Here is a 16,053-nt window from a genome sequence, read left to right on the forward strand (position 1 = left end):
TATACTAGAAGAACATCTTGAGACAAGCTTTAGGCTTATGAAAAAGATAGAAGAATTCAGAGAAGTGGCAGGTCTGAAAATAAACAGAGAAAAGACCAAATTGTTAACTAAAAATCTTACAGGAAAAAAAATCAGTTATCAGAAAAAACAGGTCTTCAAATAGTCAAAAAGTGAAGTATCTGGGAATCTACCTAACAGCAAGATGTGCAACAATAAAAGAAGATAATTATGTAAAATTAGTAAAACAAATAAAACTAGACTTGGAAAAATGGACAAATCTACAACTTTCAATGTTGGAGAGAATAGCAACAGTGAAGATGAATATTTTACCAAAAATACTTTTTTTGTTTCAAACTATACCTATAAAAGGTGGCTCCCGACCTTCGCTCTTTCCGCCGTGATCTGAAAACCTATTTATTTGAACAGGCCGGCCTGCTTTAAGGGGTTGGGGTATTTTTAATTATTTATTGTTAGGGCTTAATTAATTTAATTTTATTTTAACTTTTGTATGTAATGCTTTTATTGCCCTGTACACCGCCCTGAGTCCTTCAGGAGAAGGGCGGTATAGAAATTCAATAAATAAATAAAATAAAATAAAAGTGGGAAAAAACTTCTTTGATGAACTTTGCATAATGAATATTGAATATTGAATATTGAAATTTATTTGAATATTGAATATTGAAATTTATTTGGCAAGGAAAAAAAGCTAGAATAAAATTGTAAATGCTTCAAGAAGCAAAAGAAAATGGAGGATTTAGACTGCCAGACTGGAGTCTATATTATCAAGCAGCCATTCTAACATGGCTAAAAGAGTGGATAACTCTTAGAGATAGAAGATTATTGTACCTAGAGGGACATGACATACAACTTGGATGACATGCCTTTCTATGGTAAGGAAAAAAGAAAATTCACAGATACTTTCAATAACACTACAAAAGAAACACACTTCTGTTAGGATGGGAAACGCACAAAAATCTATATGAAAATACCTGGATGGCTTTCCACAATGGAAGCGTTGTTCATCCAAACTTAATAAATTATGACAAAATTGTGACTTATAAAGACATTTTGAATAAAGAAGGAAAATTAAAACATACCATATTTTCCGGCGTATAAGACGACTGGGCGTATAAGACGACCCCCTACTTTTCCTGTTAAATTATAGGGTTTGGGCTAATAACTCAATATTTCACTTCCTGCAACACAATCTGCATATTAACAACTCGTTTAGCATTAGTACCCTTTTTTTATAAGTGCCACGATGTTGCTAAAATAAAAGAGGTAAACTTCGTGACCCTCCCAGCCCGTGCATAAAACAGAAATGAAAAGTCTTAAGCCTTTCCATTCCCAAATACCAAGGTTTCCCCCAAGTTTTGCACGGTTAAACAAACGGCATTTGCGTATTAATGTTTCTCCACGGAGCACAAAATTCACCCAAATTAAGGAAAGTGGGGAGCTAAAGAATCTGGGGCTACGGGGAATGCCTCTGGCATGACAGGCAACCCTGGGAAACACGAGGACTGTAGCGGCATCCTCAGTTCGCACATTCCGATCCAGAAAGCGCCCGGAGCCTCCTCCATTACTTCTAACGGAACGTCTCCACGCCCACGTCCCGCCCGCCTCGCCTTTTAAACCCCACCCCCTTTCCCCCATAACATTTCCCTGCTCTGCCTGCTCTGTGATTGGCCCAGCTTTGCTCCTTCCCCGCCAAAGGGGGGCCTCACCTTCTTTCCTCTGAGCTCTCTCGCTTGGTGCGCTGCTGCTCTCAGTTCCGCACTCTGTGACCGGGCAAGCAATTCTTCTGGTCGGCGCAGGTCAGGCGGTGCCTCGGTGGGAGCAAAGGTGCTCCCTTCCTACTGTCGAGCGGCGCGCCTCTGAGGACCGCCTGCCCCTCCTCTCGTCGGGGACCTGACAACCAGCATTGGAAGTGCCAGCATAGCCAGTCCTAGAGAGAGCAGCGGCGGCGGCTGCAGTAGCCGCCCCAGGAGCTGACGAGAGTTTGCCCTCCATCACCCATTCGCCGTCGGCTGTTTAACCACAGGTTGCCATCGCCTACCTCCATTCACCCAGCGATCTCGCCATCCAGCAGAAAAGAGAAAAGATCAGAGGGGTGAATAGTATTTTCCAGCATATAAGACGACTGGGCGTATAAGACGACCCCCAACTTTTGAGAAGATTTTCATGGGTTAAAAAGTTGTCTTATACGCCGGAAAATACGGTAGACAAGAACTAGAAGAACAGGGTATTGATTTAGCATGATGGCCATATCTGCAAATTCAAACGAGATATGAAAAAGATGTTAAAATATCTGGGTTCTATAAAGAACAGACAGAATTTGATAAGATATTACTGACATCAGATGAAAAAGTGATCAAGAAACTTTATAAATATATGCTAAGCTTAAAGATGGAAGAGGAACAAGTTAAAGAAACAATGATAACATGGACAAAGAACTTTGGACATAACATAGAACTAGAAAAATGGCAAAGCCTTTGCGAAAGAAATTTGAAAATAACAAAAGTAGTAGTGTACAAAGAAAATTTATACAAAATGTATTATAGATGGCATTTAACACCTGTGAGGTTAGCAAAAATGTTTACAGATGTATCAAATAATTGTTGGAAATATAAACAAAAATAGGCACTTACTACTATCTTTGGTGGACATACTCTAAAGCTAAAAGATTTTGGTTAAGAATACATACATGGTTAGAGAAAATGACAAAAAACATTTAGATTTTAAGCCAGAATTATTTTTGTTAGGCATAATTGTAGGTAATTATGAGAGTGTATTTATTTAATTTTACATATATTAACTGCAGCAAGAATTGTATTTGCTCAATATTGGAAAAATGAAGTTCTACCAGCAGAGGAAGTGTTAATTAAAAAAAATCTCAGAGTGTGCAGAAATGGATAGACTGAGGTTGAAAATGAAAGAGAAAGAAGATTCAGTTTATTTTAGAACATGGGATACTTTTTATAATTGGCTAGAAAAATGAGGTAGAGAAAGGAACTTGATACATATTAGTAAATTAGACATTGAAACCCAGACAATATGTTGCTGATAATATTTTAAGCACTTGTGACTATAAAAAACTAAGATAATTGTGTAAACTTGTATATTTCTTATAAAACTCCACTGATTAGAATGTAATTATAACTAGTATTTCTTGGTCATTTAAACCCTGTAACCTAAGGAGAACTTCATATTCTCAGAGTTTTGAAACAGGAAGGAATTCAGATTCCTTGATTTTCTGTTCAGACCATGATGATTTCAGAATCCATGATTTTAGTGGTAGTGGTGGTGGTGGTAAACTATAAATTATGAATTGCTTTGGGCTCATGAACATACCTATTCCGAAGGGCAGAAACGCTTCTCGCTCAATGAACTTCCCATCCTTATCTAAAAAGTGATTTGGGTTGAATTCTTCAGGTGTCTCCCATTGTTCTGGGTCAAGAAGAACAGAGCGCAGGCGATCAAACCGGTCAGTCCTAGAGGAGATCAATCCTGACTGCTCTTTAGAAGGCCAGATCCTGAAGCTAAAACTCAAGTACTTTGGCCACCTAATGAGAAGGAAGGACTCACTGGAGAAGAGCCTAATGCTGGGAAAGATCGAGGGCAATAGAAGAAGGGGACGACAGAGAATGAGGTGGCTGGATGGAGTCACTGAAGCAGTAGGCGTGAGCTTAAATGGACTCCAGAAGATGGTAGAGGACAGGAAGGCCTGGAGGAATGTTGTCCATAGGGTCGCGATGGGTCGGACACGACTTCGCAGCTAACAACATAACAGGTAACTGCCTGGCCAATGGGTTAAAATCCAAGCGTCCTGCCAGCTGGTCAGCCAATGCCTTTAAATCCGGCTCTCCCGCCGAATGCTCTCTTTGTTCTGGCTTCCCGCTGAACGCCGTTCCTGCTTGCTGTTCCTGCACGGAGCTGTCCAGCTCCACACCTCCTTAATTCACTGACCCACACGTGTATGCAAAACCTGCATACACTACAGTGTGTGTGTGTGTGGTGTGCTTTGGTGTGGTGCTTGTCAATATTTCTTGGTAGACCCATCAGAATCAAGTTTGAAAAACTCCAACTTTGATTTTCTCAAGAGGTATGCCCATTTGGATAAACCTTTCATTTGCAAATAGAAGCTTTCTTTACTTTTCCACTTATAAGACCTTAGATTTCTGGGAGAACAATAGCATTTCATGTTTGTCATAACTGAAGCTGTCCATTATGTCCCCTATCTCCATTGCTATTCATACTAACATTGGAGGTATTAAATAGAAACTTTAGACAAGATACGGAAATTAAAGGAGTGGGGATAAAAAATGAAAAATACAAGTTACAAGCATTTGCAGACGATTTAGTTTTTATACTAGAAGAACCTCTTGAGACAAGCTTTAGGCTTATGAAAAAGATAGAAGAATTCAGAGAAGTGGCAGGTCTGAAAATAAACAGAGAAAAGACCAAATTGTTAACTAAAAATCTTACAGAAAAAAAAATCAGTTATCAGAAAAAACAGGTCTTCAAATAGTCAAAAAGTGAAGTACCTGGGAATCTACCTAACAGCAAGATGTGCAACAATAAAAGAAGATAATTATGTAAAATTAGTAAAACAAATAAAACTAGACTTGGAAAAATGGACAAATCTACAACTTTCAATGTTGGGGAGAATAGCAACAGTGAAGATGAATATTTTACCAAAAATACTTTTTTTGTTTCAAACTATACCTCCCGACCTTCGCTCTTTCCGCCGTGATCTGAAAACCTATTTATTTGAACAGGCCGGCCCGGTTTAAGGGGTTGGGGTATTTTTAATTATTTATTGTTAGGGCTTAATTAATTTAATTTTATTTTAACTTTTGTATGTAATGCTTTTATTGCCCTGTACACCGCCCTGAGTCCTTCAGGAGAAGGGCGGTATAGAAATGCAATAAATAAATACAGTAAATAAAATAAAAGTGGGGAAAAACTTCTTTGATGAACTAAACAAATGAATATTGAAATTTATTTGGCAAGGAAAAAAAGCTAGAATAAAATTGTAAATGCTTCAAGAAGCAAAAGAAAATGGAGGATTTAGACTGCCAGACTGGAGTCTATATTATCAAGCAGCCATTCTAACATGGCTAAAAGAGTGGATAACTCTTAGAGATAGAAGATTATTGTACCTAGAGGGACATGACATACAACTTGGATGACATGCCTTTCTATGGTAAGGAAAAAAGAAAATTCACAGATACTTTCAATAACACTACAAAAGAAACACACTTCTGTTAGGATGGGAAACGCACAAAAATCTATATGAAAATACCTGGATGGCTTTCCACAATGGAAGCGTTGTTCATCCAAACTTAATAAATTATGACAAAATTGTGACTTATAAAGACATTTTGAATAAAGAAGGAAAATTAAAACATACCATATTTTCCGGCGTATAAGACGACTGGGCGTATAAGACGACCCCCTACTTTTCCTGTTAAATTATAGGGTTTGGGCTAATAACTCAATATTTCACTTCCTGCAACACAATCTGCATATTAACAACTCGTTTAGCATTAGTACCCTTTTTTTATAAGTGCCACGATGTTGCTAAAATAAAAGAGGTAAACTTCGTGACCCTCCCAGCCCGTGCATAAAACAGAAATGAAAAGTCTTAAGCCTTTCCATTCCCAAATACCAAGGTTTCCCCCAAGTTTTGCACGGTTAAACAAACGGCATTTGCGTATTAATGTTTCTCCACGGAGCACAAAATTCACCCAAATTAAGGAAAGTGGGGAGCTAAAGAATCTGGGGCTACGGGGAATGCCTCTGGCATGACAGGCAACCCTGGGAAACACGAGGACTGTAGCGGCATCCTCAGTTCGCACATTCCGATCCAGAAAGCGCCCGGAGCCTCCTCCATTACTTCTAACGGAACGTCTCCACGCCCACGTCCCGCCCGCCTCGCCTTTTAAACCCCACCCCCTTTCCCCCATAACATTTCCCTGCTCTGCCTGCTCTGTGATTGGCCCAGCTTTGCTCCTTCCCCGCCAAAGGGGGGCCTCACCTTCTTTCCTCTGAGCTCTCTCGCTTGGTGCGCTGCTGCTCTCAGTTCCGCACTCTGTGACCGGGCAAGCAATTCTTCTGGTCGGCGCAGGTCAGGCGGTGCCTCGGTGGGAGCAAAGGTGCTCCCTTCCTACTGTCGAGCGGCGCGCCTCTGAGGACCGCCTGCCCCTCCTCTCGTCGGGGACCTGACAACCAGCATTGGAAGTGCCAGCATAGCCAGTCCTAGAGAGAGCAGCGGCGGCGGCTGCAGTAGCCGCCCCAGGAGCTGACGAGAGTTTGCCCTCCATCACCCATTCGCCGTCGGCTGTTTAACCACAGGTTGCCATCGCCTACCTCCATTCACCCAGCGATCTCGCCATCCAGCAGAAAAGAGAAAAGATCAGAGGGGTGAATAGTATTTTCCAGCATATAAGACGACTGGGCGTATAAGACGACCCCCAACTTTTGAGAAGATTTTCATGGGTTAAAAAGTTGTCTTATACGCCGGAAAATACGGTAGACAAGAACTAGAAGAACAGGGTATTGATTTAGCATGATGGCCATATCTGCAAATTCAAACGAGATATGAAAAAGATGTTAAAATATCTGGGTTCTATAAAGAACAGACAGAATTTGATAAGATATTACTGACATCAGATGAAAAAGTGATCAAGAAACTTTATAAATATATGCTAAGCTTAAAGATGGAAGAGGAACAAGTTAAAGAAACAATGATAACATGGACAAAGAACTTTGGACATAACATAGAACTAGAAAAATGGCAAAGCCTTTGCGAAAGAAATTTGAAAATAACAAAAGTAGTAGTGTACAAAGAAAATTTATACAAAATGTATTATAGATGGCATTTAACACCTGTGAGGTTAGCAAAAATGTTTACAGATGTATCAAATAATTGTTGGAAATATAAACAAAAATAGGCACTTACTACTATCTTTGGTGGACATACTCTAAAGCTAAAAGATTTTGGTTAAGAATACATACATGGTTAGAGAAAATGACAAAAAACATTTAGATTTTAAGCCAGAATTATTTTTGTTAGGCATAATTGTAGGTAATTATGAGAGTGTATTTATTTAATTTTACATATATTAACTGCAGCAAGAATTGTATTTGCTCAATATTGGAAAAATGAAGTTCTACCAGCAGAGGAAGTGTTAATTAAAAAAAATCTCAGAGTGTGCAGAAATGGATAGACTGAGGTTGAAAATGAAAGAGAAAGAAGATTCAGTTTATTTTAGAACATGGGATACTTTTTATAATTGGCTAGAAAAATGAGGTAGAGAAAGGAACTTGATACATATTAGTAAATTAGACATTGAAACCCAGACAATATGTTGCTGATAATATTTTAAGCACTTGTGACTATAAAAAACTAAGATAATTGTGTAAACTTGTATATTTCTTATAAAACTCCACTGATTAGAATGTAATTATAACTAGTATTTCTTGGTCATTTAAACCCTGTAACCTAAGGAGAACTTCATATTCTCAGAGTTTTGAAACAGGAAGGAATTCAGATTCCTTGATTTTCTGTTCAGACCATGATGATTTCAGAATCCATGATTTTAGTGGTAGTGGTGGTGGTGGTAAACTATAAATTATGAATTGCTTTGGGCTCATGAACATACCTATTCCGAAGGGCAGAAACGCTTCTCGCTCAATGAACTTCCCATCCTTATCTAAAAAGTGATTTGGGTTGAATTCTTCAGGTGTCTCCCATTGTTCTGGGTCAAGAAGAACAGAGCGCAGGCGATCAAACCGGTCAGTCCTAGAGGAGATCAATCCTGACTGCTCTTTAGAAGGCCAGATCCTGAAGCTAAAACTCAAGTACTTTGGCCACCTAATGAGAAGGAAGGACTCACTGGAGAAGAGCCTAATGCTGGGAAAGATCGAGGGCAATAGAAGAAGGGGACGACAGAGAATGAGGTGGCTGGATGGAGTCACTGAAGCAGTAGGCGTGAGCTTAAATGGACTCCAGAAGATGGTAGAGGACAGGAAGGCCTGGAGGAATGTTGTCCATAGGGTCGCGATGGGTCGGACACGACTTCGCAGCTAACAACATAACAGGTAACTGCCTGGCCAATGGGTTAAAATCCAAGCGTCCTGCCAGCTGGTCAGCCAATGCCTTTAAATCCGGCTCTCCCGCCGAATGCTCTCTTTGTTCTGGCTTCCCGCTGAACGCCGTTCCTGCTTGCTGTTCCTGCACGGAGCTGTCCAGCTCCACACCTCCTTAATTCACTGACCCACACGTGTATGCAAAACCTGCATACACTACAGTGTGTGTGTGTGTGGTGTGCTTTGGTGTGGTGCTTGTCAATATTTCTTGGTAGACCCATCAGAATCAAGTTTGAAAAACTCCAACTTTGATTTTCTCAAGAGGTATGCCCATTTGGATAAACCTTTCATTTGCAAATAGAAGCTTTCTTTACTTTTCCACTTATAAGACCTTAGATTTCTGGGAGAACAATAGCATTTCATGTTTGTCATAACTGAAGCTGTCCATTATGTCCCCTATCTCCATTGCTATTCATACTAACATTGGAGGTATTAAATAGAAACTTTAGACAAGATACGGAAATTAAAGGAGTGGGGATAAAAAATGAAAAATACAAGTTACAAGCATTTGCAGACGATTTAGTTTTTATACTAGAAGAACCTCTTGAGACAAGCTTTAGGCTTATGAAAAAGATAGAAGAATTCAGAGAAGTGGCAGGTCTGAAAATAAACAGAGAAAAGACCAAATTGTTAACTAAAAATCTTACAGAAAAAAAAATCAGTTATCAGAAAAAACAGGTCTTCAAATAGTCAAAAAGTGAAGTACCTGGGAATCTACCTAACAGCAAGATGTGCAACAATAAAAGAAGATAATTATGTAAAATTAGTAAAACAAATAAAACTAGACTTGGAAAAATGGACAAATCTACAACTTTCAATGTTGGGGAGAATAGCAACAGTGAAGATGAATATTTTACCAAAAATACTTTTTTTGTTTCAAACTATACCTCCCGACCTTCGCTCTTTCCGCCGTGATCTGAAAACCTATTTATTTGAACAGGCCGGCCCGGTTTAAGGGGTTGGGGTATTTTTAATTATTTATTGTTAGGGCTTAATTAATTTAATTTTATTTTAACTTTTGTATGTAATGCTTTTATTGCCCTGTACACCGCCCTGAGTCCTTCAGGAGAAGGGCGGTATAGAAATGCAATAAATAAATACAGTAAATAAAATAAAAGTGGGGAAAAACTTCTTTGATGAACTAAACAAATGAATATTGAAATTTATTTGGCAAGGAAAAAAAGCTAGAATAAAATTGTAAATGCTTCAAGAAGCAAAAGAAAATGGAGGATTTAGACTGCCAGACTGGAGTCTATATTATCAAGCAGCCATTCTAACATGGCTAAAAGAGTGGATAACTCTTAGAGATAGAAGATTATTGTACCTAGAGGGACATGACATACAACTTGGATGACATGCCTTTCTATGGTAAGGAAAAAAGAAAATTCACAGATACTTTCAATAACACTACAAAAGAAACACACTTCTGTTAGGATGGGAAACGCACAAAAATCTATATGAAAATACCTGGATGGCTTTCCACAATGGAAGCGTTGTTCATCCAAACTTAATAAATTATGACAAAATTGTGACTTATAAAGACATTTTGAATAAAGAAGGAAAATTAAAACATACCATATTTTCCGGCGTATAAGACGACTGGGCGTATAAGACGACCCCCTACTTTTCCTGTTAAATTATAGGGTTTGGGCTAATAACTCAATATTTCACTTCCTGCAACACAATCTGCATATTAACAACTCGTTTAGCATTAGTACCCTTTTTTTATAAGTGCCACGATGTTGCTAAAATAAAAGAGGTAAACTTCGTGACCCTCCCAGCCCGTGCATAAAACAGAAATGAAAAGTCTTAAGCCTTTCCATTCCCAAATACCAAGGTTTCCCCCAAGTTTTGCACGGTTAAACAAACGGCATTTGCGTATTAATGTTTCTCCACGGAGCACAAAATTCACCCAAATTAAGGAAAGTGGGGAGCTAAAGAATCTGGGGCTACGGGGAATGCCTCTGGCATGACAGGCAACCCTGGGAAACACGAGGACTGTAGCGGCATCCTCAGTTCGCACATTCCGATCCAGAAAGCGCCCGGAGCCTCCTCCATTACTTCTAACGGAACGTCTCCACGCCCACGTCCCGCCCGCCTCGCCTTTTAAACCCCACCCCCTTTCCCCCATAACATTTCCCTGCTCTGCCTGCTCTGTGATTGGCCCAGCTTTGCTCCTTCCCCGCCAAAGGGGGGCCTCACCTTCTTTCCTCTGAGCTCTCTCGCTTGGTGCGCTGCTGCTCTCAGTTCCGCACTCTGTGACCGGGCAAGCAATTCTTCTGGTCGGCGCAGGTCAGGCGGTGCCTCGGTGGGAGCAAAGGTGCTCCCTTCCTACTGTCGAGCGGCGCGCCTCTGAGGACCGCCTGCCCCTCCTCTCGTCGGGGACCTGACAACCAGCATTGGAAGTGCCAGCATAGCCAGTCCTAGAGAGAGCAGCGGCGGCGGCTGCAGTAGCCGCCCCAGGAGCTGACGAGAGTTTGCCCTCCATCACCCATTCGCCGTCGGCTGTTTAACCACAGGTTGCCATCGCCTACCTCCATTCACCCAGCGATCTCGCCATCCAGCAGAAAAGAGAAAAGATCAGAGGGGTGAATAGTATTTTCCAGCATATAAGACGACTGGGCGTATAAGACGACCCCCAACTTTTGAGAAGATTTTCATGGGTTAAAAAGTTGTCTTATACGCCGGAAAATACGGTAGACAAGAACTAGAAGAACAGGGTATTGATTTAGCATGATGGCCATATCTGCAAATTCAAACGAGATATGAAAAAGATGTTAAAATATCTGGGTTCTATAAAGAACAGACAGAATTTGATAAGATATTACTGACATCAGATGAAAAAGTGATCAAGAAACTTTATAAATATATGCTAAGCTTAAAGATGGAAGAGGAACAAGTTAAAGAAACAATGATAACATGGACAAAGAACTTTGGACATAACATAGAACTAGAAAAATGGCAAAGCCTTTGCGAAAGAAATTTGAAAATAACAAAAGTAGTAGTGTACAAAGAAAATTTATACAAAATGTATTATAGATGGCATTTAACACCTGTGAGGTTAGCAAAAATGTTTACAGATGTATCAAATAATTGTTGGAAATATAAACAAAAATAGGCACTTACTACTATCTTTGGTGGACATACTCTAAAGCTAAAAGATTTTGGTTAAGAATACATACATGGTTAGAGAAAATGACAAAAAACATTTAGATTTTAAGCCAGAATTATTTTTGTTAGGCATAATTGTAGGTAATTATGAGAGTGTATTTATTTAATTTTACATATATTAACTGCAGCAAGAATTGTATTTGCTCAATATTGGAAAAATGAAGTTCTACCAGCAGAGGAAGTGTTAATTAAAAAAAATCTCAGAGTGTGCAGAAATGGATAGACTGAGGTTGAAAATGAAAGAGAAAGAAGATTCAGTTTATTTTAGAACATGGGATACTTTTTATAATTGGCTAGAAAAATGAGGTAGAGAAAGGAACTTGATACATATTAGTAAATTAGACATTGAAACCCAGACAATATGTTGCTGATAATATTTTAAGCACTTGTGACTATAAAAAACTAAGATAATTGTGTAAACTTGTATATTTCTTATAAAACTCCACTGATTAGAATGTAATTATAACTAGTATTTCTTGGTCATTTAAACCCTGTAACCTAAGGAGAACTTCATATTCTCAGAGTTTTGAAACAGGAAGGAATTCAGATTCCTTGATTTTCTGTTCAGACCATGATGATTTCAGAATCCATGATTTTAGTGGTAGTGGTGGTGGTGGTAAACTATAAATTATGAATTGCTTTGGGCTCATGAACATACCTATTCCGAAGGGCAGAAACGCTTCTCGCTCAATGAACTTCCCATCCTTATCTAAAAAGTGATTTGGGTTGAATTCTTCAGGTGTCTCCCATTGTTCTGGGTCAAGAAGAACAGAGCGCAGGTCTGCAATAATAACGGTCCTCTGTAAAAAAAAAAGGATTAAATAGAACAGTTTCATAAGGAAATGGGCAAAAAAATTCAAATAATATTGACGAAGCATTTGGTTTTCACTTGCCTTTATGCACCCCTATTTGTTCATTTCCAAAGCAGTTTCTGAGAGGAGTGGCTGCTTCTTTCTCCCCTCCCATTAAAACAGAGAACTGTCCTTATCAATCCAGATTGCCCCAATAAATAAGAAACATGGTGACACATTTCAGTTCTGACTTAATATTATCATCTTCTTACAATAAATAGAAAATGTAATTTATGGTTCTAAGCCTTAAACTCTGACAGCTGCTAAACACATCATCCATTCCCCACAAAAGTTTGCTATTCTTCCCAATTCGGCTTTGCATGACTACCGGTACTTTGGCAGTTCCTGAACAGAGATCTTCTGTCAAAGTCCATAGTCTGCTTTTACTTCCATGTTGGGCTACTGGAATGCAGCCTGACCGTGTTTCTCACCTTTGGAATAAGGTAACCCCTCATCTTTACATCCTTTGTACTTTGCCTGGGAACCCCAATTAGCAAGATATATTTTACACGCTGCATTTCATGAATCACAGCATTGGTGTAAGGCAGATTCTTCCGATCCTGATAGGAAATTGACCCTGATAAGCCAAACACATCTTCAATCTCCCGCTTGACTTTCTCTGGAAAACAATGATAGAAATAGGTGGTTCATTTTCAATATTGTGTTTTCTTTATTTGTTTCCACATTTTAATCCTCAATAGAACTTTAGGACTTGGAATAGCATTTAGGGCATTAATTGTAATGTTTTCCTAGAATCATATGACTGGGAGGGACTTTGGAAGTCTTATAGTCCAACCTCTGCTCAAGGCAGGAGCCCTAAATAATCCCATTCAAAAACTCTAATCATGGAGCAACCACAACTTCCAGAGGTAAGACATTCCTACCGATTAATTGTTCTTCCTCACAGGAAACTTTTCCTTACTTTGAGGTTGGATCTCTCTTAGATAAGCTTCTATATATTATGCCTTGTCCCTCTGATGCTCTAGAGCAGGGGTCTTCAAACTTGGTTCTTTTATGACTTGTGGACTTCAACTCCCAGAATTCCTCAGCCAGCATGCCTGCCCTAGAGAATTTCTCAATCCTCTCTTCTTTGTAAGAGCCTCTCATGTACTGTAAGAGAATTATCATGCCCCTCAATACTTCCCTTCAGTAGGCTACGCATATCTAGCTCTCCCAACCATTTGTCCTATGATTTAGCCCCCGGACCCTTTATCATTTTTGTTGCTCTTCTCTGCACATTTCCAAGACCTCAACATCTTTTTGTATCATAGTGACCAGAAATGGTTGTTGTATTCTAAGTGTGTTCTCACTATGGCAATATAAAGTAAGACTCTCATGTCAGCTGCCACCTTATGCTTGCTTGGGCCTGGCTACCATGCAATGACAGTTCGCCATGAATGCTGGGGAGGATGGTTGGGAGAGGGAATGCTTGGAGGGAAATGAAAGTAACAACTGTATCTTCCCGAGATGCTGCCTCAAGGTCACCTGACAGGGAAAAGAAGGCAGCTGCATGCCAACCTACACATCTCACATGAACCTGATTGGCCATGGGGAATCATGGGAGGCAGGTAATAAATAATAAATAAATAAATAAACCTTTATTGTCAAAGTACAACATGTGTACATTGAGATTAGCTGAGCCTCCCCCCGTGCTCTCTCCCCCCAACACACAGTGACAACAAACCCTCCATCCCACCACACTATGTGAACCAACTACACCACACACCGGCCTCCCAAGTCAATTCTGCATAAGATTATGTCCCATTTAAAAGCCTAACAGCCCACGGATAAAAGCTGTTTTTCAGCCTGTTGATACGGCTGGCTATATTCCTATATCTCCTACCGGATGGTAGGAGAGTAAAGAGATACTGTCCAGGGTGTGAGTCATCCCTGAGAATCTTCCTCACTCTTCCAAGGCAACGAGCCCTGGCGATGTCATCCAGTGGTGTCAGGGAACAGCCCACAATGTCTTGTGCTGTGCTCACTACCCTCTGTAATATTTTCCTATCTGCGGCTGTCAGACCACCATACCAAACCACAATACCATACGAGAGGACGCTCTCTATAGTAGACCGCTAAAAGAGGGTCATTAGCTGTTGTTCTACCCTGTTCTTCCACAAGACCCTAAGAAAGTGAAGCCTCTGAGTTGTGTTAACTTTCCAGGTCAGATCTTCACAGAGGTAGACTCCCAGAAATTTAAAGGAGGAAACTCTCTCTACACAGTTCTCCCCGATGTAAAGTGGGGCAGGTTCCTCCTTTTTTCTCCGGAAGTCTAACACCATCTCTTTCGTCTTGCCGATGTTTAGGTACAAGTTGTTGTTACTACACCATATGGATAGTTTTTGTACCTCCGCCCTATATGCTGTCTCATCCCCACCTGTAATAAGACCCACCACAGTTGTATCATCTGCGAACTTGATTATCGCAGTGGATGGGTCAGATGATACACAATCATAAGTGTATAAAGAGTACAGGTAGGGGCTAAGAACACAGGTGGGAAAAGTTGAACTTAGGGATTTTGGTAAAGATTCTCAGTTCTGGCTATGCATTATGGCAATATACTTGACAACTAATAAAACTATACCTTTCTCAGGGAGCCAAGGTTCATTTCTATTTAGAGGTTTACATGGTGGCAGATCTGACAAATCACTCCTTCTTGTCTTGATGCTATTGACTCTGTTGATGTAATCTAGGATTGCTTGTTTTGTCAGCTGCAGCACACTGCTGCCTCATACTTAAGTAGTGCTCCAGTAGAACATCTCTCACAGTTACTGTCACATCACTTGGGTCACAAAGGAAGGAGATGCAAAATTGAATATCATGGGAAAATTGATGATACCTCATCCCATGGTGTTGGATGAAGATGTTTCATGAAGACGTTAAAAAGGAATGGAGAGTAGGGAGCCCTGAGGCACACCAAAAAGGAATAGCCATGAGCTGGACCTGTTGCCCCTATCACCACCAATTGGAACTGGCCTTGAAGAAAAGAACTGAACCATGCAGTTGCCTTCTTTTCCCATTCGCCTGACCTTGAGGCAGCATCTTGGGAAGATAAAGCAGTTACTTTCATTTCCCCCCCAAGGATTCTCCCACCCAACCATCCTCCCCAGCATTCATGGCAGACTGTCATCGCATGGTAGTGAGGTACAAACAAAAGTAACGTAGCAGCTGACATGATAGTCCTACCTTACACTGCAGTGGTAAGACCACACTAAACAATCCAGCCCTATTCTTGCAGCAGGCCCAAGGAAATCCTGGTTGATGGTATCAAAGGGCACCAAGAGTCAAGACGAGCGAGGATGGATGTACCAACCCCACCTTGCTCCCCACAGAGCTCATCTACAACTACAGCTAATCCTTTTGATGTCCCATGACCAGATCTGAAACCTGACTGAAAGGGATCCATATAATCTGTTTCATCTGAAGCTGCAGTATAATCACTCTCCCCCCCCAATCCTAACATCCCTTCTATTCATGGCAGGGAGCTTCACATTGTACATCACCTCATGTCCGTCCTCTTGATTTTTTTTCCTATATTCATTATCCTACTGTAATTTGGTCTTCTATATGCAATTTAAGATGAAAACAAGTAACATGTCTAAAAACTTTGGTAAATTTCTGCATTTGAAGTGTGTTAAATGTTTCAGATTTGTACTGATTTCCAGTTTTTAGTTCCTCACTCAATATTTTACTGAGGATTCAAAGAAGAATCTCTGTATGTACATTCTTTGTTTTTCTTTAAACCTACTAACTTCATGCTTCTGGTTATAGAGTCAAGAATCTACAAAGAATAGATTCAGTTCAATCATTCAGTATTTCAAATATTTCTCTGTGTTTTAAAACCTGAGAGTGACCGTCGTTCCACCCACCCATGTCT

The 16,053-nt window shown here is 40.0% G+C and overlaps 1 protein-coding gene across 4 annotated transcripts in view; it reads right to left on the reverse strand.

Annotated features, from left to right (window-relative positions):
• LOC308668895 (cytochrome P450 2J2-like) overlaps positions 1–16,053 on the reverse strand; it is a 38,942-nt gene that overhangs the window by 2,108 nt on the left and 20,781 nt on the right. For all 4 annotated transcript variants that reach the window (XM_081329162.1, XM_081329161.1, XM_081329160.1 and 1 more), the window contains 2 exons: positions 12,608–12,795; positions 11,984–12,125 (listed from right to left, as the gene is read on the reverse strand). In XM_081329162.1, the coding sequence (XP_081185288.1) occupies positions 11,984–12,125; positions 12,608–12,795 (330 nt within the window). The remainder of the gene's footprint in view (positions 1–11,983; positions 12,126–12,607; positions 12,796–16,053) is intronic.

This window comes from Vipera berus, assembly GCF_964194415.1.
Source record: "Vipera berus genome assembly, chromosome: 5".
NCBI lineage: Eukaryota > Metazoa > Chordata > Lepidosauria > Squamata > Viperidae > Vipera > Vipera berus.